Source organism: Mesocricetus auratus, unplaced genomic scaffold (genome assembly GCF_017639785.1).
Source record: "Mesocricetus auratus isolate SY011 unplaced genomic scaffold, BCM_Maur_2.0 Super-Scaffold_15014, whole genome shotgun sequence".
Classification (NCBI taxonomy): domain Eukaryota; kingdom Metazoa; phylum Chordata; class Mammalia; order Rodentia; family Cricetidae; genus Mesocricetus; species Mesocricetus auratus.
Window position 1 is genome coordinate 82,713,965 of NW_024429186.1, and position 25,089 is coordinate 82,739,053.

General features: G+C 37.9%; 2 protein-coding genes across 2 annotated transcripts in view; one reads left to right on the forward strand and one right to left on the reverse strand.

Annotated features, from left to right (window-relative positions):
• Cog5 (component of oligomeric golgi complex 5) overlaps positions 1-25,089 on the forward strand; it is a 277,239-nt gene that overhangs the window by 46,036 nt on the left and 206,114 nt on the right. The window lies entirely within an intron of this gene.
• On the reverse strand, positions 4,476-11,769 carry Gpr22 (G protein-coupled receptor 22). Its single transcript, XM_013117838.3, has 3 exons — positions 11,337-11,769; positions 9,402-10,417; positions 4,476-7,812 (listed from the first exon to the last, which is right to left on the reverse strand). The coding sequence occupies exon 3, from the start codon at positions 7,785-7,787 to the stop codon at positions 6,489-6,491; it is 1,299 nt and encodes a 432-aa protein (XP_012973292.1). The 5' UTR covers positions 7,788-7,812; positions 9,402-10,417; positions 11,337-11,769; the 3' UTR covers positions 4,476-6,488.

Sequence of the window (25,089 nt, forward strand, 5' to 3'; positions counted from 1 at the left end):
TGTCCTGGAGCTCCCTCTGTAACCAGGCTAGCCTCAAATTTTCAGAGATTTTCCTGAGTCTGATTCCTGTGTGCTGGGATTAAAAGTGTGTGCCAGAAACAGCTGACTTGAACAAGGGGAACTCATGGACCCCAGACTGAAAGCGAGCAGCATAGGACCAACCCAGACCCCCTGAGTGTGAGTGTCATTTGGGAGGCTAATCTATGGGGCTCTGGCAGTGGATCAGTATCTCTTGTATATGAGTGGACTTTGGGAGCCTACACCACACAGAGGGACACTCACTCAGCCTAGACACACGGACGGGGGGTGGGTACCTAGGTCCTGTTCCAAATGATATGACAAACTTTGAAGATCCCCCATGGAAGGCCTTACCCTCCCTGGGGGTCAGAAAGGGGATGGCATAAAGGGCTGGTGGGGGACAGGGGAGGATGGGAGGAAGAAGGAACTGGGATTGACACATAAAACAAGCTTGTTTCTAATTAAAAAAAAAAGTGTGTGCCACCAATGCTGGCTTCTTCCTTTTAATTTTCCTCCCTCCCTTCCTCCTTCCCTCCTTCCTTCCCTCCCTCCCTCCCTCCCTCCCTCCCTCCCTCCCTCCCTCCCTCTCTCCCTCCCTCCCTCCCTCCCTCCCTCCCTCCCTCGTTCCCAGATAAGATCTCACTACATAATACTGGCTGGTCTGGAGCTATGTGTAGACCAGGATGGTTTAAACTCACATTAATCTGCTTGCATCTGTTGTCTGACTACTGGGATTGAAGAGGTGCACCATCATGCCTAGCTAATTTTTCCATTTTAACTGGCCCTATGGCATGAATAATACCATAGTCTTCTTTATCCAGCCAACATATACTATTGTATATCAATAAAAATAGCCCATATATAGAATCTACCATGAAATCATGAGTAATATAATGGGCTGATATATTTGTTTTATTCTCTGCATTCCTAGTCTATTTTCAGTGTGGCATTAACATGAAAATTTTTATGTTTAACTAAAATTTTCCACCTAGTTTGAGTATTATATGTCTGTAACTCTCTGAAGGGAAAGTTATTTCTTTGTAATGTTATTACTTAGAGAGACAGAGACACATTTCCATAAGTGTGAAGGAGAAGCAGAAGCCAGAAGAGTGTGTTGGACTCTTGGAATTGGAGTTCCAGGAGCTGTGAGCCTCTGGGTGTGGTACAAGAATGGAAGAGAAGTTCTCTGGAGGAGCAGCCCATCCTCAGTCACTGCGCTGCCTGCCTCCAGCCCTTCCTTTGGTCTTTGACTAGCAGGGTCTCCTTACTTTCCTGTCTTGTGATGGTACCTAGATGCCATTTTTCCATGTAGCACTGGCTACAAGTTAGCTCATGTTTCATTTCGTTAACTCATCCGCATGTCTCCAAAGGGTCCACATTCAAGGACACATGCAAGTGCTTGTCTCTGAACTGTAAAGAAAATGCTTTCCAAAAATTTGGTTTGTTTACTTACTTCACATTTAATTAAGAAAAGAAGAAAAGTTGTTCTATTCAGAAAAACTATTTGCTTCTGACACCAAGTCAGGAAATAGACCTTCTTGCATTTTTCCCAGGTGTTCTTAAAATATAGCTCGAAGCTATTTTATTCTATACAAAGGTTTAATTATTTTATCCTTTATCAGTATTTATTAATATTGCTGTATTTAAATAAAATCTTAATTTAAAATGTTGTCTTTATGAGTCAGAAGTGGTGACACATGCCTTTAATCCAGCACTTAGAATGCAGAGGCAGATGGACATCTGTGAGTTTGAGGCCAGCTTGGTCTTCAGAGTGAGTCCCAGGACAGCCAGAGTCACATAGTGAGATCCTACCTAAAACAAAAAACAAAAAACCCCAAAAAAACAAAAAAACAAACAACAACAAAAACTATGCAGCATTATATATATATATATATATATATATATATATATATATATATAATATGAGTTGGATCTATGTTCACTATGAATTATTGGGATGCAAAAGCAAAGGATGATGATGATATTTTTATTTTCTGTTACATGTTGGTATGTTGTCCTGTGGTTTTGTTTTTGTTTTTCTGAAAAAGGGTTTCATGTAGCTCAGCTGGGCTCAAGGGTGGAGCTTCTTGAGCTTCTGATCCTCCTAGCCAGGCTGGTGCCATTGCTTTTATGTAGGGCAGGAACTCAGGTTTTTATAAAGAATAGACAAGCCCTTTACTTCCTCGTAAATGAAACTACTCAAAAAGATGCTTTAGTGAAGTAAGGCAGATAATTTAGAAAGGTCAATCTTAAAATTCAGGTTAGATGCTGGGTATGGTGGTTCATGCCTTTAATCCCAGTACTTGGAAGGCAAAAACAGATATGTCTCTGAGTTTGAGACCATTCAGGTTGGCACAGTTAGTTCCAGTCCAGCCGGGGTTATGGAAACTGTCTCCAACCCCCCCCCCCAAAAGAAAATCCTATCAGTCTAGATATTCTCTGGTATTAAAAATGTTCATGAAGAATATTCATTTTACTTTATTGAATTTTCTTCCTCCAGATTTTTATAATTTTGCCCTTGTTACCTGTGCACTTTGAACAGTGTATAATTAAATAGCTCCATGGGGGAGGGTAATCTGTTTTTTCATGGATCCTCGTGTGGCCATGTTTAATCCTTCACTTTCTCACACCAGTTTTCTTTTAGTTGGCAAAGCCTATGTATTGTGGCTGCCACTGCCTGTCCCGGCTGCTTAGTCTTTGCTGGGCTCTTGCCTTCATTTTGGCCAGACTCTAGATGGCGGCAACAGTCTCCTGTCCTTTGAGCTGTCCTCTGGCCTGTCACACTCTTACTGTGCTGGTGATATCAGAGGCTTGCCCTTGTTACCCCTGCTCACGTGTCTCTGCTGGTGCTTCAGACCTCATCTAATGGTCTTAGTGTAACTTCCCTAACAGCTCCCCCCCCATTCCCTTCCAAACAGCATTTTTCTTTTTTTCTGGAATATGTTGGAGTAGATTTCCTCAGTGTCATTTTTGCTATGCTATTTTTAAAGTCAATATAATTGTTTTTTCTTTTAGTCTCTCTTTTATGCAGCTGCCTTCTCCATCAGATATCTTTTCACTTTTAAGATATCTCATCTGGAAATCCAAAATATTCTGAAATCTGAAACTTTCTGGATAGGACATGGGAGGAACATTCTACACTTGACCTAATATGATGCAGGTACATTAAAAATCTGGCATAAAATTACCTTTAGGTTATGTGTATATGAAATAGATGAAACTCTTAACTAGAATTGGATCCATCTGCAAATTATGTCATTAATTATATACAGGTATCCCGAAATGCCTACAGCGATCTGAAACTCCATCCCAGGCATCTCTGATAAGCAGTGCTTGGTGTATACCTTGATTATGGGTTTTTATACTCCTGTGAGTCATGGCTCTTTGTGTAATTCATCATTTTTTCCATAATGCCCATGGAGTGTGAAAATTCACAGGCCAGCTGAATTACAAATTATGTAACCACAAAACACAATAAAATTAAAGATGTTGTTGACCTTGAAATAAAACCTCAAAATTATGTGTGAAATAAAATCCTACTTATGGTTCTCTTAGTTTCAAATTATTTTTACTCGAGCTGATTAAAAAATATTTTTTATTTAGAGTGTGTGTACACACATGCACACAGACCAAGCTATGTGTGGAGGTGAGGGACAGTTTGTGTAGCCACTTCTCTCCTGTGCCTTTATGTGGGCCCAAGGGTCAAGTCAGGGTTGCCCAGCCCGTGTGGCTGTGCTTTCCCCCAGCACCTGACTGGCTGGAGAAGTCAGGGCTTTGAACTTGGAGAACGGATGCCTTGCTTTCTTGTTTTCTGTTGTTGGAGATGAAAAACTTGATTACTTACATGACTATGACTGACATTGTTGTCAAGTATAGAATAGTTAAAAAACAGAATTATAAAGAATTTAATCTTTATAAGTTTGAATATCTTTGATAGAGTAATAAATTCTCTAATTGTCAAACAAAACAAGAGAGACAATACAAATTTCTGAACTTTATGGACCTTATGCTTGGAGTAGTTGACTCAACTACAGAAGGAAGCATCTATGCCTGGAAGCATAAATTGAAATCACAGGGGCATAAAAGTCGAATTGTAAGAAGTTGCCCCTCCCAAATTCACTCCTGCCTCTATTGCATTTGCAAAACGAGTTTTCATTATAAAAGGAAAGTTAGCAAGAATGCTTTTTTTTTTTTTGTAAAATCACTAGTGAAAAAGTGAGAAATTTTCACATTGAAGCAAAAGATATTCTGAGGAAAACAATGCTCTTTTATCAGGAGAGCAACAGTTACGGATGTTTGTGCTTTTTTTTAAAAAAAACAGTTTTTCACACACTATATATTTAACACACTAAAAGCTACTTGAGGGTTATGGTGAAGTATGGGAAGTGTAGATTTTTGTTTGCTATAAATCAGTATGTGTACTTTTGTATCCTGAAAGAATTCATTACACTAGGGCAAAATGCTTAATTGTTTACTCTGATGTCCAATGCACAAATAGCAGCTTACAGGGCAAAGTCATAATGTTTGCTATTTTTTTTTCTTAGAATAGAAGACCAGAATGCATGAAAACTATTAGGCCAACATGGCAGAAACTTACTTTTATACTAAATTCTTTAGAATGATTATTAAACCTCATGATTAAAAGTACTGAAAACATAGTGGAGGTATTTTCTAACATGAACTCTAAAAGTAGTCTAGCTTTTAAAATTAAGATTACAAATCTAGGTGTTTATGCCTAGAAGTACAAAATGCATTAAAAGTTTTAGTTAAAGAGTTAGGAGGTATTGTAGGCCAAATAATGAGTGAAAATTTCTTAATCCCATGAAGTCTTAATTTTAGAGTCTCAAAAATTAATTTTACTTTATTATGCCACATTTTTGTCAAACTGTAGCACTTATTTAATTCATAAAACAGGAGGAAAGTGGGCCTTTGCCAAGTTTTGACGTGCTAGCATTATTATCAGAAATAAATCAATTTAATTTGCTAGAAACCTTAGTGACTTCAAGCTTCTGTATCACCCTCATTTCCCTAGGGATTAGGTTTGTCAGTAAAGTTGATTGAATGAATCTCATTAATTTGTATAAAAGTAATAGCTATTGAGTTGTTTAACATGAGTTTTTAAATTTAAAGATGATGTTACTTAATTTAATGAATATATAGTATTTAAACTATAGAATAATTTCTGTTAAGCTAACCAGTTGTATTATATATAACAGGTACTAACCTATTTTAAATAAGTTGTTGTTAAGTTTTTGTTTTTACTACACATTGCCAAATTATAACGAGTGAGAAATTCTTTTTGCTATGAAAGTATTCATCATCCTTACAATCTATAATTATAAGTAGTAATCGTTTTCTAATGTGAGTTGAGGGTTTGAGAGGAAACTGCTCCAGGTACAAGGTGGTGGAATGGAGATGCGACAGTTTGTTGTTGGTTTATCACCTGGAGAGTGGAGACCGAGCTGCTGTTGACGCTGGGAGGATCCCTGTATACATTCTACTGCACACACGCTGCTGTGAATCTAAAATTAGAAACAGCTGCCTTTGTTAGGCTTCTCCTCTTCCCTCCGCTCAGCCTTCCTATTTATGTGGTTAACTTCTCTTATACAAAATGGTAGAGTTGTTATTAAACTAAAAATTGAAATCAATTTATTGCAGTTTTTAAAAACCAGCGCTTTCTTTTAACCTAGACAATCAGGCAAATGAGGGAGAGGGACGAGGCTGGTGTTCACACAGCGTCTTCCCTCCCTTTGTTGTGAGTCATTTGTATTACAGGCATATTACTCTTTTTTATATAATAAGCTTGAATTTTAAAGGTTTCCCTAATCTTGTGTGCATATACAAGGTTTATTTTTTCACTGATTCATGGTTTTAAAATACTGATACAGCCTATGTTTTCCCACATAAGGGTTATGTATAAGAAAGAATAAGGTTTATATATATATTTCATTATTCTGTTGTTAAAATATTATAACAAGTTCATCATACCAGAAATATAGCATAGTGGTACAGAAAACCTTGTTTTGTTTTGAGACTACAATTTTTTTGTGTTAAATATTTATGCAACTTCTCATATAAATATATCTAGTTCATGGCTTAGAAATAATAGGCTTCATACATTGTTTTTAAAAAATGTAGATACCCGTGTCAGTTACATTTTAAAGTTATACACTGTTTTAAGGCTATGTATTTATTCTTTAGAAAATATGACTTACATGAGTATATTCTGATGGACATAATATTGACAAATTATACAATGGTATTACTTTTAACAAACTGCCATGCAACAAATACATTAAATAATGTAGAAATTGAGTATATATGACCTAATCTAATTGACATTCACATTGAAAATCTACAACATAACCAATACTGAGAATGTTTCTCTCTTACATTTGGCAGTAATCAGTTTCTACAATTTAAATTTAAAACTCTTCTGAAAGTAAATTTGGTGAAACTTAGACTTCTCCCTAGTCTGTGACAACCTGAGGTACTAAACATTTCTCTCTTACTTCACTGTCTTCATAGGGTACTTTTTTGTTTCTTTTAGGATCTATCCATGAGTTGTGTATTACAGCATTATTAGGCATGGGGTCAGCTTCAACTATGGAAACAACACGTTTTTTCATTTTGCTTTTTAAGACCTTTTGAAACTTTTGTCTGGTGAATGCATACAGGAGAGGGTGGAATATAGTTGTTCCATAAGCCATGACTAGAAAGCACAATCTTAATTTTACTAAAAGGTCACTTGGGCCCAAACATAAAATGGTGGTGTTTAGAACAGAAATTGGTGTCCAACAGAGAAGAAATGTAGAAATAATCAATAAGGACATCCTGAAGACTCTCTTCTGCCTTTCTCGCCGTTCCCGGTGACGTTTCACAGCGCGCCGGAGGGCAATTATTACCGACACCGAAGTTCGCACACCGAAGACTACATTTCTCCCACCACTGCTCTGTGGCATGTCTGTTGCCTCATGTGTGGTTAGAGAGATCGTCTTTTTCTTCCTAGCTTTTTTCTTCTGCCCCGTTGAGAATCTGGTACCTATCCGGATGTTAAGAGCCTGAAGTATCTTGGTGTATGTGATCAACATCACTATAACCGTGAAGAAGAAGATGGGGATTTGAACTAGGAGGTGGTAATACACCCCCAGCTCAGTGTAGTACTCACTTGTACTAACACACAGCAGTGTCTTATTTTCCCATGTATTTCCACTTTGAAGACTGAAAAAATTTACTTCAATGAAGGGAATCAGGAAGGAGAAGAAAGAAAAAATCCAAATGGATGTCATTAGCATTACAGCTCTACCCATTGTCAGAATTCTGTTTGCAGGTTTTACAGAGATGTCATATCTGTCCAGAGTAATAGCAAAAACGTTGATTGCTGTGGAAACACTTGCAAAGGAAACACAAGCTTCATGGAAACAGCAGATGAGAGCGGTGTTACTCTCCAGTGAGAGCAGAAGAATCACTATAGTTAGAGGGATACATCCCACACAAATTAATACATCAAGTACGTGGAGGTTCATTGTAATAATGTTACTGACAGAGTTGATTAAGTTGGATTTCATGCAGTAAAGTACCAATACAGTAAGGTTGCTGCCAAGTCCCAGCACAATTTCTAACATGAGAAATCCAGTGAGAGATACTTGAAAGCTTAATGGATATGATAGTGCTTGGTACATATTGGTGTCGATGTCATCAATGTCATCTCGTACTGTAATGTTTGATTCAGACTGCATGTTGATTTCCAGAGCAGGAGAAAAACACATTCTTTTGGAGCAGTTGGTATTTCCCCTAGAAAATGAAATAGAATATTTGATATTTGGCAGTTTAAGTGGCATATAGAACATGGTATTCTTTGTAAACAACAAAATATCTTTTTATCATGTACTTAGTTTAATTTTTTATTTTGTAAACTATTGATGCAAAATGTAGAATTGGGAAACATCAAGGCTGCATTGGTTTGGTGTTAAGACAAATTCTTTAGAGAGATAACCATGTGGGGATTTTTTTCCCCGGTAGTGCAGAATTCCTATCCACACTACATGGGTTTACTTCATTGGAAATACTGAGGTGTTTACTTGTAGAGAAAGTATGCTTCTGAGTAAGAAGACTACTTAGTATGCAAAACTAATTTTGGTCCATTGATTTAAGATTTCATTTAAACAATGTTGTGAGTGGATAGAAGGTAAATGCTACTTTAATATGCTCTTGCATGATTAGTGTAGGTGTAATTATTCCTGTGAGATTTCGGATGAAAGGGACAAGTGTTCATTTGAAAGGATAATGATACACAGCTATAATCCATCTCTATTACACCACTATCTTACCACCTCTGTCTGAGACGTCAGCAATGTGGACATTGAAGTTATTTCCCAAGAAAGATGCAAATAATGCAGATTTTGTGTATTATGTCAATATGCCCACTACTTTTTTTTTTTTTACAATAGACTTACAAAGATTTGGGAAAAAGAAAGACAGTATGTTAAACTCAGTAAAACGTATTCCTACAGCTGATGTATTTTGTGACCACACCCTCATGTTTGCTCTAGAAAGAGGAAATTAAAATTTGATATGTACCAAGAAGCAGATGCATAGTGAGAAACCCTGTCTCAAAAAACCAGAAAAAAGAGAGAAAAATCAGATGCTTTTGAAGTGTGGTTTTATTAATGTATCCAGTTATTTCGTTTAATTTGTGAGGTAAAAATGAAATTCAAAAGAATGTTCTGTTGTCCATTTTCAATAAAACTTCCAACTTTCACGTTACCTGTGAGACATTTGGTTCACATCAGCCAGTGAGTCATTTTGAAGAAAAATTCTAAAATGAACATTTTGGCTAATTCATGCAAATAAGTGTTTTAGGACTTTAGAGCCATTTATAAAAATGATATCTTATTTTTTCTGGGCTGAAATGTCTACAGTGAGCAGCTTAAAATTAAAATTCAGCTTAAAATATGAATTTATATATTCAAGTATATCTCACATTTCAGGTATAGCATTTGAACTGCAAAATATTCCATCCTGAAGTATTAAAATTAATGGCTTTCAAAATTCATAATGACATTTCAATTGATGTTACCTTTGACAGCTCTATACATGTTATTTTAGGGTACTATTTAAGAAATACGACGTCATTTCACTTGAGTTGGAATGGGTATTACTAGACACATATTCATATAAAATGGCTTAACTTACTGAGATCCTATAAAAATGTAAAGTTTTAAGAGTGCCAGATTTTCTGAACTGACAGACTGCACCTCAGATCTTTGTTTCGTCACATCACGTTTGTAATTAATAGAGCAGACCTGACGAGTAAGACAGCGACGGGAGAAATCATGCTTATTTTCTGCCACCGGGTGGGGTGCATGCACCTCCCGACCTACCTGTTTGCTGAGGCCTATGGGCCTTTTGGCTCACCATGGCAGCTCTCCACCAACTGATGCATGATGCCATTGACAGTCTTGACATGAATTGTTTTCCTGGCAACACTGAAATGGTTGTGTTTTATTTCTTGCCTTGTAGGAATTCATTCTTTGCTGTTCGAGTACTTAAGCTGTACAGATTGTGAGATTTAGTTGGCTGATAGATTTCCGAAGAATAGCACACAATTTTTGTGTTTTCTTTCCCCCTCAGAAAGTCATGGACAAATGAAATTTCGTCAAATGATAGAAATTGCACTTCTTTTCCGAAGGAATATAAGATTGTATCTCTTTGTTTCCCAGAGTATGTGAAAACAGAGACGGTCTCTACCTTCAGAAGTGCATTTAGGTACCCATTTGTTTGCAGTCTGTTTCTGCAGCAGTTCTCATTATCTTGAAATGATTTCTTGATCTCTTGATCACATAATTTGCTTTATATTATAAATCCAGTACATGCTCTTTTGATAAAAACCATCTGCTATTTAATTTGGTTTGTTCTCATTAGAAGAGGATACATAATTGGTCATAAAGCTCAGATGGAAAACTCTATTAGTCATATCAATTGATATGAATATCTGGATAGTACAGAAGACATTTGCTAAAGCTTCGTTTTGCTTGCTGGTATATCATGCCATTTTCCCTTGTGAAGTTTTTGCTTGACTGCTTCTTGCAGAATCAATAGTGTCCATCATTCTGCTCTGTTAAAGTGTTAGATCTTCCTTTAGAAACACTGGTCTGTTGGTCTTCAGGTTTTTACAGTTGTATTTTTTCTTTTCGTGGTTATTCTGTATAGCATCTTCTCGGGATGCTTTCAGCTTGTTGTGTGCCAGCAGAGCTAATTTGAGGCTTTAACTCCTTAGTTTCTTACAGTCATGCGTTACAATGCTATCTAGCAGTTGGTGGTTCAGACAGCTAGGGAGCTTCTTAGGCAGTTGTGTTCTTCATATCATGAATTTTATATACTGAATTAGTTGTGGGCCCTTGTGAAAAAGGTGAAAATGATTAAGGAATAGGATTCTTAATAATTTTGAATTAATTACAAGTTACTTTAGTTGAGAAATTGAAACCATGTAGCATTATTCTCAAAATAAGCAAAGTGTATTGTTAAAGGCATAGCTATAGTCATAAAATGAAGTATTTTCAAATGAAATTCTTTTCATAATAAAGATGACATATATTACCTTATTTAGCAACAGAGTTAGCATTGAAATATAATCACGAGAAAAACTAAAATTTTAAACTAATTTCTCTCCTCTTTTAGAAGCTAGCTTGAATGTTTAGAGATTATGAACAGTTAGTATTTACTAAACATACTGCCATTACCCCCTGGTAATAAATTTTACATTTCCTGCATGCTGGGAAATATTGCAGCTTTCTTAATTATTAGCACATGTCTTGAACTTTAGCTCATTAAAACAGATTCTGTGATAAGACACTATAAATTTCTTTGGATGAATTGCTCATGTGTGAAATGTAAACGGTAGTATAAAAATCTTAAGTACAAATTAATAATTTCCAGTGAACATGACTGACCTTAATCTTAACAAAAAACAGCTAAATAGTAAACTGGCTTCTTATAAGACATATAAAAATTTTTTTTAAAGCTCTTGAGAAATGGTAGACTAGTGACATTTAAAAATTTGTTATATTCAAAGTTACTTAAGAGCTTTGGAGTACATTATAAAAAAACAGAATAGTTTTTTATTTAATAATGCACCCTAAAAATTACATTTAAAATACATCACATTTTACAAGAAGTAAATTTAAAAATTCCATTTTTTTCCACTAAGTAGAGTAAAAAAAATAAACTTAAAAATTTTGGCTAAAATTCCAAAGTAATTTTACCCCACTTTGCTGTTTCAAAAGCAGCTATCTACTATAATAAGGAACACATCTTACCTCTGCTAACGATTTGACCGATTCCTGATGTAGCTGAAGCATTTCCAGTTTTGATTGTTTCATTTTGTTCATTTGTCAGTAGAGGGCTCAGGGAAGAGGGTCATACAAATCTCTTCACGATGACCTTAATGAGAACGTGTCTGTTCTGTGCCATTGTCTGGGCAGTCCTGCTAACGGATAGAACAGAATGTGTGGTGCTGCTTCAAGGCTGCAGTCTCTCGCGCTTCCTACTGTGGAGTCGATAAGCATTCGAAAATGCGTAATGAAAGTAATTTAGCATACCGAAGGCTTGCTGTCTCCAGAGACAGCCTTTAGATCAGTCTCTCTGAAAAGGCATGGCTGCTTTTCAGAGGGAAGCCTGCTCTGAGCTAGGGAGCAGGCGGGAGGGCCAGCAGCTTTTGCAGAGTGACAGCCTACCTTGTCGCTTCTCTCCTCTGCAGAGAGATGCAGTGCACTCACTAATTTTGATTGGCCAGTTGTACTGGCTTAAAATGCTTCATATGTATGGAAGAGCCCCCCCCCACTCCTTTATGTAAGGGTGTTGTTTTAAAAGGCTAAGTTTTTAAGTGGCTGTTTGTTACTGTTAAATGGAATGTGAGTAATTAGTCTTTTAAAAATGTATTTTGTTCTGGCTCATTGAGTCCCCAATGCCAAACACTAAGAAAATAGGTGTGTGTGTGTGTGTGTGTGTGTGTGTGTGTGTGTGTGTGTGTGTGTGTATGGGGGAGGGGCTTACATAGTAAAAATGTTGTATGTTTAAGTCTGGATAACTGGATTTGACTGTTTTAGTAGTTGTGCGTGCTTTGGCTTGAGGTTCTTTGTTCCATAGATAGAAAGCCCTACCTCTTTACAGTGAGTCAAGTTTGATTTCAGTTAGTTTATTTGTATTCAAGTCATCTCTTTGTATTCCAAATTGTGGCCATCACACAGTATTAAACGTCATCTTGACTTAAATATTCAGTCACTGGGATATTTCATGTTTGTTCCCATTATTAAACACATCGACTTAAGGTGGTTATACTGTAAAGCATTTGTAAATATTCCATTGCTTGCATGGTGGTAGGGCATAAATGAGTAAGTAATTTGTTTCAGTTTTGGGAATGTAATCTCAGCCCTCACCTGTGCTGATATTTTTGATTGTAAGCCTAGCCTTTAACGGCTGAACCATCTCTCCAGCCCCTGTGCTGATATTTCTATGTGTAAATTTGTATTGACCATTGTTGTTAATATTTGATCTCACTGGGATATTTCTATTTTTATAATGGGCATCTTTCTTAAATATAGTATATGGGGATTGCTAATGCTACTGGTAAATTATGTGGTAAAGGAGGTGTGTGTCCTTTTAGATAATAAAGTTAGCTATTTTAAGATGATTGTAAAAAAAGAAAACAAAAGAATGTATAAAATACATTCATTTAAAATTAAATTTCTATGACTTATGGGTACTTTCAAATACATTTCTGTTCTTTTTAGTGATGAAACATACCCTTTTAGATGGGAGTATACGTAGTGACTAGATTCTTTTTAGAATTACGTGTGTGTGTGTGTGTGTGTGTGTGTGTGTGTGTATCTGCCGTGGCGCACATGTCACCCTTTTAGATGGGAGTATACGTAGTGACTAGATTCTTTTTAGAATTACGTGTGTGTGTGTGTGTGTGTGTATCTGCCGTGGCGCACATGTCATAGTCAGAGGATGCCTCCAAGGAATCGGTTTTTCCCTTCCATCACGTGGGTTCTGGGGATGGAATTCAGGTTGTCAGGCTTGGCAGTGAACAATGTTACCCACTGAGCCAAAGAGGAACATATTGCTGATGGCTGCACTATTAGAGTATTAATCATCACCTAGTTTCAATATTTTAGGAATAATCTTGAGCTTTCAAAATGTTGTAGTCTAGATTTTTTAGAACTTGTTATTATAGAAGCTGGGTGTGGTGACACACACCTTTAATCCCAGCCCTCAGGGAGGCAGAGACTGATGGATCTCTGTGAGTTTGAAGCCAGCTGGTAAACAAGTGAATTCTAGGACAGCCAGAGCTGTTACATAGAGAATCCTCCATCCTGAAAAACCAAACTAACCAAACAAACAACTGGGGTAGGTGGGGTGAGTATTTAGCCCAATGATAAGATGACTTATTTACGGCTTTGGGTTTGGTCCTCATTTGTCATTGTAATTATTCTTTTATAAATTTGAAAGGTTATATGCATTTTTATAATCTTTTATGGGCAGTGTTCAAATTTTATTGGGGAGTAGCTGATATGCACATAAGGTTTGAATTGCAATTCTTTAGACATCGAAAGTAATGTGGATTTTTTTTTGTGTGTGTGTGAATTTTGAAAAGTCTTTTCATAGCTTTGGGTCGTAAGGTTTTGGTAATGCTAAAAATGAAAATGTAGTGCTATTTATTATTCATGCATTTTCAAAGTTATGGAAAAAGATCTTGCTACAGTGCCAGATATGTTAAAGACAGATGATAAAAATGTTATTTTAAATTAAAAACTGAAGTCAGAGGGAACATGTTAGCATGAGCTGGGAATTATGATTGGAATATGGAGATTATTAACATAATAGAAATCTATGTAGTGTTCTCTGCCAGAGTTAATTGTTTGCTTAGGTTTATTACTCAAATATCCTGATTAAGTAGAAGAAAGAAAGGCTAGGAGAAATCTATTGACTTGCCAAAGTCAATGTTGTACCCATCTGTTAGAGCCCCGTGAGCCTACTGTTTAAGGTAGTGGGCCTGTCTCCTAGGTATTACAAAAGTATAGCATTTAACACTGGTTGACCTATGCTTACTCTCCAATGCAAGCAACAGTATAGCTTTGTTTTTTGTTGTTGTTGAAGGATATTTCTGTGATTCTCTTCTCTCTTAATGGGATAACTTTTCTAAATTATAGTCAGATTTTTTTAAGAAGTAAGTAATAATTGTAGCAAAAAAAGCTCAAGTATGGACATTTCTGTGCATTCCCTGTATAAATGAGTTGTGATTAAAGATATATGAGAAACCACAAATAGCAGTTTTTAAAATATAATACTTAGCCTCATTTTTTGCATTATTAAAGCCACAAATTTTTTTAGTAATTGTATGTTATTAAATTTTTCACAAGGTAATTTAAAATCATCTAGTTTTAACAAATAAGATGATAACAATATTAGAATTAGATTAAGGGGGCTGGAGAGATGGCTCAGAGGTTAAGAGCACTGGCTGTTCTTCCAGAGACCCTGAGTTCAATACTCAGCAACCCAGATGGTGGCTCACAACCACCTTGAATGAGATCTGGTGCCCTCTTCTGGCCTGCAGGGGCACATGCAGACAGAACTCTGTTTATACATAATAAATAAATAAATCTTAAAAAAAGAATTAAATTAAAAACTGGGTGTGATGGTACATACATTCGGTCCCAGTACTTAGGATGGATATCTGAGTTCAAGGCTAGCCTGATCTACAGAGTGAGTTCCAGGACAGCCAGGGCTACACAGAGAAACTCTTACTGGAGGAAAAAAAACCCAGGTTATATTATTTTTATGAAAAATTGAATATCAAATTACATATTTTAGAATTTATGAAGATTCTTGTTTCCATGGTAACAGGATTTTTTCATACTTGTGCACTTAATACAAGTGTTCATATAAGATACTAATTTTGAAAAATGCTACAGCTGGTGATTTATCTTTTTACAGGAAAATGTTTTCTTTCTTTTTTTTTAACTTTTATTGATTCTTTGTGGATTTTGCATTCAGGTCCCACCTACCTCCATGTCCCCTCAAACCCGCTCTGCCCTTGCATCCCCTCCAAAACAAAATTTAAAAGAAAAAAAACAAAAGACCGAACAAAACAGAGAAGCAAAACAAAAATGAAAACAAAATAGCACCAACAGAAAGAGGAATTTTGTCTTGGTTCTGTAGTCTGATGGATTTCCCCACTCGTCTTCACGGGCAAGAGTCATTGTGGGCACTGCTGGGGCTCCTCTTGGACATCCTAGTGTCCTGTGGCGGGCACTCTAAATTTTATGTTGTACTAATTCTGTGGAAAACTGGGAATACAATTTGGGTTGTTGTATGATATCAGTTGTATGATAACTGAGCAGGATAAGCAAACATCACCTCTAAATAGAGGTCAAAATTGTATTTCAGAAGTTATGTTTTCCTTTTAGTTATATTATTATTGTATATCTTTTAATTCCTAAAAGTTTGTGACTAGTTCTGATATTATATACTTAATGAGTTTGTAAGTAAAAATTCAACTTAGTGAAATATTTTAATTAACCATATCTGAAAGTATTTGGGAAAAAAGTATACATGTAAACATAATTTCTAACCGCAGAAAATCAGTTTTGAAGCTGTACTGTTTCTGAAAGAGTGTTTTTCCAAAGCATAGCATCTCATGTGGCTTCTCAACTGTACTTACACAGCAAATACTTTGTCAGGAAAATAGAAACAGACCATCCTCTGAAACCTCAGTCCAGGAAGGAGTAGCCAGGGCAGTAAGAATACTATGATTCATTATTTCTAAGAACAATTAAAAATTACTGTACATACCTTTTTGTATCTTTCTTCATAATCTTTTCTGTTGCTTTCTGTTCTTTGCATAATTTGCCTACTCTATGATATTATACAGTATCAAATTCATTTCCACCTTGCTGCTAAGTCAGTTCGATCCAGCTGGATTATACATTTAACAAATCTATGCCAAGTTTTGTTTTCTGTGCTGTTTGAAGTCTTATGATCTGCTGAGTGACATAGCTGAATGGTTGCCTCTGATCCAGATGTCTTAATATTGAAGCTATCAGAAAGCTGCCATTCTTGGAGGGTGGGAAATTGTCTTGTAGACTGTCACTTTGGGTCATCAAATAAAGGGATTCATTGTAGACATTTTCCAGGAACCTCGGGAGAGTTACATTTATGAATTTATGTTCAGTTGCTGCTGCTTTCTCATATTTGGTTAGGGATATTACCTTAATAAAGTCCTGCTAGTATTTGGATTGTTGCTACAGAGAATTTGTGGATAAACCTGGGAAAAATTGGCAGGAGTATTGAATCATTAATGTCTTGGGCATAGTGTCTGTGTTATTTTTCATGTGTTCATTTGTGGTTTATTTTATCATTTTGTTTTTTTGGTTCTTTGTTTATATGTCCTGTACATATTTTGTTAGATTTGTACATTATTATTTGATTTTTAATGCTATCAAAGCAATACCTAATGTAAAAAAATCCAACTGCGTGTTGCTAGGGTATATGACAGCAGTCATGTTTTTGTTTATTGATCTTTGTGGTGGTTTAAATGAAATGGCCCCCGTAGGCTCATAGGGGGTGGAGCTGTTAGGAGATGTGGCTTTTTTAGAGGAAGTGGGTCACTGGGGGTGGGCTTGGAGGTTTCAAGTGCTCAAGCCATGTCCAGTATTTCTTTCTGACTTCCTGCTGTCTGCTGGTCCTGATGTAGGCTCTCTCTCCAGCAACATGTCTGCCTGCATACCTATGCTGCCATGATGACAGTGAACTAACCCTGAACTATAATCCATTCCCAATTAAGTGTTTTCATTTATAAGAGTTGCGTGGTCATGGTGTCTCTTCAAAGCAATAGAACACTGAGACAGTCTTGTGTCCTACAACTTTACTAAATTCCTATATTAATCTTAGAGCTTTTGAAATAAATTACATAGACTTTTCTGTATATAGAAAATAATGTCTACACACAGAGATTAAGTTTGCTTCTCCCAGAAACATACATGTCATATTTATTTGTTTTCTCAACATCTCTGATTTTAGATGGGCAAACAGTATATTTGGCAGCAGTCTGTCATGAGTCCTGAGCATACCTGAATCTTCTTGCTGAAATTGACAAGAATGCAAGCTCTGACTGTTCTTTATCTGGTCTCTTTTCTAGGGGCATTCTCCCTTAAGGGATGAAGTAATGACTCCCCAGACAAAGAGCAGGTGGATAGATTTGCTATGCTTGTTCTGAAAAAAACAAAACAAAACAAAACAAAACGGTAGAATCCCACATGGTATAGAGCATTAACTAGAGTCCTCTGGTAGAGACCAAGTAGGGCCAGGTGAATTGTCGGGAACATGGTGCTCAAACTAGGTTTTGTACCATATACCTTCTGTTTGTATCTGTGAAACAGTAGCAGGCTAGCCTCATGGCTTATAAGAAGAATGGATAATATCCATGCCCTTATCATTGATATTGACAAAGGAAAAGCAGAAAGCTTTGTCTTTACAAGAAAGGACAGGGCTCCTCTGGATTCCCTTAGTGGCCTAAACTCACGAGGTACAGAAGCAGATCTACCCATTTGAGTTAGGGCAGTTGTAGCTACTGCCCTACCTGCTAATGGATTGTTTTCAGCAATGAAAGATGCATGAATAAAGGTGCTTTGGTTGTTGCTCATTCTCTAGACTGGGAAGGAAGGGAACAATGTTAGCTCATGAGTGAACCAGAAAGCCTCAGGGACAAAGGGCAGTGTGGTGTAGCCATCGACTCAAGAGCTACCGTGAGGGGTGGCAGCTGTGCGGACACAGGGCTGCGTAGCCTCCCATGGTTTACACATTGGTTACTGAGCAGCTGCCATGGGATCCGAATGTAGACGCACAGGGCTTTCCTGGTGATGCCGCCGCTCTCTGAGCCTGCAGCCTCAGGCTCCCTTCCTCCCTCCTGTACTGCACTCAGCTACCTAGGTGAGAGCCAGGTGAGAGGGGCTCCTCCAGAGGAGAGGGTGCACCCTGCAGCTGCGGACAGATAGATGCCCGTGGAGTCTCAGGGCTCGGGGACCTCAGGCTCAGTGGGCTGCAAGGACCAGGCACCGAGGAAGCAGCCAGCGCTGTAGCGGGAGGCACGGGGCAAACTGGCCACGTTGGCCCTGGTAGGAGGTGGGGTAGAGGAGGGAGGATGTTCCACCTGGTGTGAGGAGCCAAGGGAAAGAAAAATCTTCCTGGTCACAGCTCTTTGCTGCAAGCCTCCTACTCCTCAAGCCCTGGCCGGAGAATAGTGTAGCTGTCTGGAGGCTCTGGCTCTAGTTGCTCTGTTATCTGTTCAGTTTCTTGTGTGGTCTGCAGGCAGGAAGGTTAAAGCAGCTGAGGTGTGGGTAGGGCCTCTGAACCTACCCGTTTGCGGTTACTCGGATGCACCCTGGTGCACGGGTGTTCAATGCTGTGGTTCCAGTTGCCTACTGGTAGCTTTTGTTAAGATGAAGGACCTGGCCCACAGACACCTTGTGGCTGTGTGGCATGGTGCCACTGTTTGGCAATAAGTTGACTTGGGCCTCATGATTCTCGAGTAGGAGTGAGCAGGTTGACCTTATGCAAAGATGAAAGTAGTTTGTCCATAGATATGGCTGGCCTGGCCTTCGTACCAGTTTTGGTTTTGTATGAAAGGTGTGGTACTACCTAGTTGGAACAAAAGCATGTCTCAGTTTACTACTTAAAACAAAGCCTTTGGCTCTAATGGCCCCTCTATTCACAGAAGGTTCCATGAATACCTGGGCTCCATTTACCTCATCTTTGGCTAAGTGGAAGCTGAGGTGATGGTTTAGTGTCAGTGCCAGCGACCAATAGTGGAATGGATATTATGGCCACTCAACTTTCATGACTCCAACCAATACTTGCTTAGACTAGCCTTATTAGGGTTAGAACATCTTTTTTCTTTCTCTTTAAGTCCTGGCTTATTGCCAGCCTCATCTTTAGGAGGCTGGCAGATTAAGTCATTTCCATGGGGCTTTAAACTGTGAAAACAAGTTGCAGCCGCCAGTAAGACAGTGTGGCTTATAAAGCCTGCCATTTGCAAATTTCTGGTTCTACCTGGGTTAATTATTATACTTGATAAGGCACACATGAGAGACTGGCAGCCTGTGTGGTGATTCGGGGCAGTGGGAGTTTTCGGTACCCCTACTAGCTTTCACTTGTGAGCATGGATTCGGTTTTTCAGGGTTAAGGTCTCACCCCCACCATGTCTCCAGTTGTGTTCAGAGAGTGACAGAGGTCTTACATCCACAGTGGTTTAAGTGTCCCTACACTCAGGTCAGGGTTGGAGGAAAGGACTCAGGGTATGCCTCATACTGTATCCTCAACGCCTGCTGCTTTCCTCCCGTAAGCGTGGACTGTGAGAGATGCAGCCGTGACCTTTGTGCTGTGCTTTGTGACCTGCAGTGAAGTCTGTGAGGAAGGACCTGGGTGGCTGTGTATGCTTTTACACACACATTCTCCACAGATTCTTCCTGATTTTGGTTTTTGCTTTTTCAAGACAGTGTTTCCCTGTGTAGCCGTAAAGTAACCAGGCATTTCTGAGGTATGCCCCACTTGGTCATGATAGATTGATTACCCTTTTTGATATTGTATGATTTCGTTTGAGATTACTTTGATAGTCTTTTGCCTGTGTGTTTGTGAGGGACTTTGGTCTGTCATTTTTCATTTATTTTAATGTTTTATCTAGTTTTAGAATTCTGAGTTTATAAAATGAGATGAAAACTGTTCTTTTTTTCCTTAAATATCAGAAAGTTTGTAATTAGTTTTAATCCCTTATATTGGGTGATGTTTATAAATTCAAATTATTTTACAGATAGTTTCACTTTTTCCTGTCACTCTTTTGATGATATATATCTTTTGAATTATTTAAGTTGCCAGTATTATCAACATCCCTTTTAAGTATATCATGTTTTACTGTTTATATCTCACTACAACTTTATCTCTGCTCCATTCATGTTTCTTTCTCTTTTAGTGGAAACTTGTTTCATCAGCTTTAATTCTTTCTTTTCCCCCTTAGTATGTGCATTAGTGCCGCGCCCGCTGCGCAGCCTGCATCCGAGAATGTGCGGAGGGTGTCGGGATTGATGACACAGAGACCAGTCGGTGGTGTAAAGAAAACTTTAAGCAGGCCCCAAGAAGGCTCAAGAAAACTCCCCAAGAAAGGCTTCCCTCAAGAAAAGCTTCTGCTCCCTTCCCTACCCCTGGCTGGTTCTGCTGTGACACCAGAGGCAGCGGTGGGTGGGCCAGGAAGAGGCAGTTAGTCTTTGGAAAGGTCGAGGTCAGGGTGTTCCCGTGGGCGAGCCCTTATCAGGAACTTATTGCTCTGGTAAACATTTCTTACAGACACTGGATTGTTTTCAGTAAACATGTTTTTAGTAAACATTGTCTTACAACTGCCTGCCCCCAGGCTGATGGGGAAGTGGGTCTCCGGCCAAGGTCTGTTGTTCCCACACATTAGTATACTACCTTACCTACTTCTCACAAATTTGGATATGTTTTATTTTTCATCACTTATTTCAGCGTGTTTCTCACAAAACTCACTCTGTAGACCAGGCTGACCTGTAGCTCACAGAGATCCACCTGCCTTTGCCTCCCGAGTGCTGGGATTAAAGGTGTGCGCCACCACTCCTGGCAAACATATGCTTCATTTTGAAAATGGATATTGCTCAAAATATTCTCTTTGACCATAATGGAATTAATTAAATTAGAAAACAATAATAAAAATTGAAAAATAATCCATTACTTGAAAATTGGAAAACATCTTCAAAATAACCAACATTAGAAAATGATAGCAAAGAAATAAAAAAAACTGAAATAAGTGATATAAAAAAATCCAACTTTGTGAGAGGTAGGTAATGCAGTATTAAGCACATATTAGGGGAAAAGAATTAAAGCTGCTGATGAAGTTTGAGTGCTGGGATTAAAGACATGCTCCATCATGCTCCGCTGTGAGTAGTTTTAAAGATAGTTTGTTTTCTGTCTTTGGCCTGTAAGGCCAAGTGATGACAGGTCTAGCCTTACCGAGTCTCTGTTTATACTTCTATTAGCTTTTTCATGAAAGCTTATTTTTAGTGGAGGGATTGTGAAGTCCCAGACTTTGATTGTTGGTTTCCTTTTTCATGTTTCCCAGCTCTAATTCCATGTATTTGTATTCAGCAAATTCTCCTGTAGGGCTGTTACCTTATAGTGTTTTACCCCTAGTAGTGAAACCCTGGTGTCAGTTTCAGGGTACTGTGTGGTTCTGTGTGGTTCGCGCTACTTATTTTTAATGTATTATCTGTGTACCTTTGAGGTATTTTTTTCCTAGACACTAATGTATTTTTTTCCTTTTTAAAGTCTATTCTGATTTTTGTATGAGTTAGAATATAAAGCAATTACATTTAATGTAATTTTCACATGATTATATTAGTTGTCTCCTTTTTATTCTGTTTATACATCATTATTTTTCCCTTTCCTGCCTTTTTAACTTTTCATTTTATATTCTCTATTAGCATACTAACTATATCTTTTAGTTTTCTTTGGTGATTATTTCAAAATTTAATAGTATAGATGTTTAACTTACCATAGTCTAATTACAATATATCATACATATCAGAACCTCATCATAATATAATGTCTGTTGACTCAGACCATCTTTAGTGCTGATTATTTTACTTATGTTGTATGAATTTCAAAATATTTCATTGCTATTTTTGCTTAGCCAGTCATCTTTTAAACATATCTTAACTTTTATGCTTGCTTGTTTGGCTGTTTTTTTTTTTTCAAGGCAGGGTTTCTCTCTGTGTAGTCCTGGCTGTCCTGGAACTCACTCTGTAGCTCAGGCTGGCCTCAAACTCACAGATTTGCCTGCCTCTGCCTCCTGAGTATAGGGATTAAAGGTGTGCGCCACCACCGCCAGGTTTAACTTTAAAAATACTTAAATAGGTATTTGTAATTCCTGGCTCTTTTCATGAAGTTTTGTTCAGCAGAGACTAATTTGGGTATTATTTTGTTTCATTCTGAAAGATGTACTGCAACTTTTTTTTTAATACCAAAGAATTATTGGCAATACATTTACTTTATCTGAAATGTGTTCTTTGGGTTTCATTATCTTTTACTTGATATAAAGGTCTGACTCTTATGTTTCAATGGTATTATTTTCTGATGTTTGTGGTGTCATTGTTCTTTCTGTAATGTGTCTTTCCTGCTCTAGATCCTTCTAAATGCTCATTTTGCTTCATTGTTTTTGTACTTCATTATGATGTGACTTTGGATCATTGATATTCTTGGATATGTGCTTTTGATGTGGTTATTGATGATGCTAGACTTTAAAAAATCAAATTAAAAGTATTCTGTGTTTTCAAACTCTTGGTATTGTCTTGCATAGCATGGAACCTTTGTTTTTTGAGGAAGGGAGGATTAGTTTGGGCACTTTTACTTCTGGTCCGGTCTTATGAACTTCTATTTTATGGAGTTGAATGTGTTGCTAAAATCTTGTATTAATTACTCAGTTTAAATATTTACTTTCCAGCTTGAGAAATATATAGTCAGTCTCTCTCTCTCCTTCTCCCTCTCCCTCAACCTCTCCCTCTCCCCCTCCCTCCCTCCCCCCCTCTGTGTGTTCCTGTGTGTAAAGCTTCAGTCCCCTTCACCTTTCAAAGAATGTTTTATGTGTATGCATGTTTTGCCTACATGTATATATGCACATGTGTGTGCACTACCCACAGAGGCCAGAAAAGGGTATCAGCTCTCCTAGAACGAGTTGCTGACAGTTGTGAGTTGCCACGTGAGTGCTGAACCTGAGTCCTCTGGAAGAACAAGTGCTCTTCACTTCTGAGCAGTCTCTCCAGCCCCTCCGCACCTAACTTTTTGAGGGAAGATCTCATTAGATTCACTGATTTGTCTAGCTGGATGGCCAGTGAGCTCCAGGGATCCACCTGTCTCTGCTCTCCTATTGCTGGGATTATAGATAATTGCTACCATGCCTGGTTTTTATGTGAGTACTGGAGATCCAAACTTGGTTCTTCATGCTTTCATGGAAAGCACTTTACTCATTGAGCCTTTCCTTACTCCTTGATAAAAAAAATTTTTCTTTTGAGACAGGGTTCCTTTGTATTATTTTGGAGGCTGTCCTGGAACTCTGTAGACCAGGCTGGCCTCGAACTCACAGAGATCCTCCTGCCTCTGCCTCCCGAGTGTTGGGATTAAAGGCGTGTGCCACCAATGCCTGGTTTCTTGATATATTTTTATAGTTCCTTTATTGTGTTCATGTTTTTCTTTATGAACTAATTGTAATATATGACTTAAAATCTTTGTGTCCTAATTATTTCATCATCTTGCATGTTGAGATTTCTGGTAATGTTTAGATGGATATTGGTCTTTGTGGTTGAATACTATGAATGGAATTTTTGTCTTGTATTGAATGTTATACTTTGTCAGCCCTAATACTGTGGATCAAGCTTGCTTTGTTCATGCTTGTGTTTAAGTAACATGACATTCAGCTCTAGAGGGACCTTTACCAAAATTAGTTTAGCTCTGCTCTCTATCTATCTATCTATCTATCTATCTATCTATCTATCTATCTATCTATCTATCTATCCATTCATTTACTCACTTTCATTTCCTCACTCATTTATTCTTTCATTCATTTATCTATCGTCCGTCCGTCCGTCCGTCCGTCCATCCATCCATCCTCCATGTCTTGCTCTAGAGTGTAGTTCTTGACTGCCCCTGTTGAGTGGCCCTGTTGGCTTTTACTGGGACATTCTACAGTGCTCTCTGCAGTCAGATGCTTACCTAACAGTCGTCTTCCTGGTGCTTCTTTGCCTGGCCTTTCTGACTCTCCCTATATGAGTTTATAACTTCGTATTTATTTGAATATTTAAGAGGGCCTATATAGAAATTTATGAAACTGTTTACCCTGCTGCAAAGTACCATATAGAATTTTCTGAAAGTTTAAATTTCTCTTTTTCTTTTAACCATCTTCCTCAGCTTTCCTTGAACCTGTCTCATAAATTGTACTCCTTACATATGCTGGGGCTTTTCTTTCACATGGTAATTTCCCTAGGAATGTTGGGCAGTAAACTGGGTAATTGTCATAAAGCTGAATTCATTGTCAGGTTTGGCGGTATATATCAGGGATCCAAGCACTTTGGAAGTAAGAGATTTAGGAGTTCCAGGGTTAGGCTAGGCTACAAGAGGCCTATTATTTGTGATTGAGTAAAGTTGCCCAAAGGGTCAAAATGCAAAGCCAGCCAGACTAACTAGGTGTAGAAGCTGGGCAGTGGTGGCACACCTCTTTAATCCCAGGATTCCGGAGACAGAGGTAGATGGGCACCCAGGGCTACATTAGAGTAAATCAGTCTAAAGCAGAAACTGTTCATACCTTTAATCCCAACACTAGAGAGAATATATGAACTCCATGCGGTATCAGAGGGCAGTGTCGGATTCTAAGACTTGGTGGAGAGCAGTATAGTCTGGAGACGCAGTCTGAGGTTCAGTGGCTAGCCCATTCGGTCTGAACGTTGGTAGACATGAGAGCTCTTGAGTGGCTGGCTGTGTTGCTTCTCTAATCTTCAGCTTGAACCCCAATGTCTGTCTCTGGATTTTTATTACTCCTTTTATGCTGTTGGAGACCCCAGCAGCTTTAAAGTCACAGCCTCGCCTTGCGTGCTGTCTAGTGGGGAAGGGCAGTTTCGTGGTTTTATTTGGGGGGCTTCTATTTACTAGGTAAATCCTACTTCAGGTACTCTGTTAGGTTGGAAACAGACATTGTAATTCTTTAAAAACTTAATTATTATGGAATATTTTTAGTAATTTATTATGAGCTACAATGTGGTGTTTCTTTACACTGCTCTCTTGGTATCTTAAGGTTGTCTAATGTTATTAAAATCTAATTGTTCTAGTTCTGATGCCTGGTTTCTCTTATTTTAAAGCTTAGTGATGTCAGCCGTCTATGTCCCGCAACTCAGGTTATTTTTATTTAAAATACTGATTTTGAATAATCTTTAAAATATATATTCATTCATTCTTTGACAA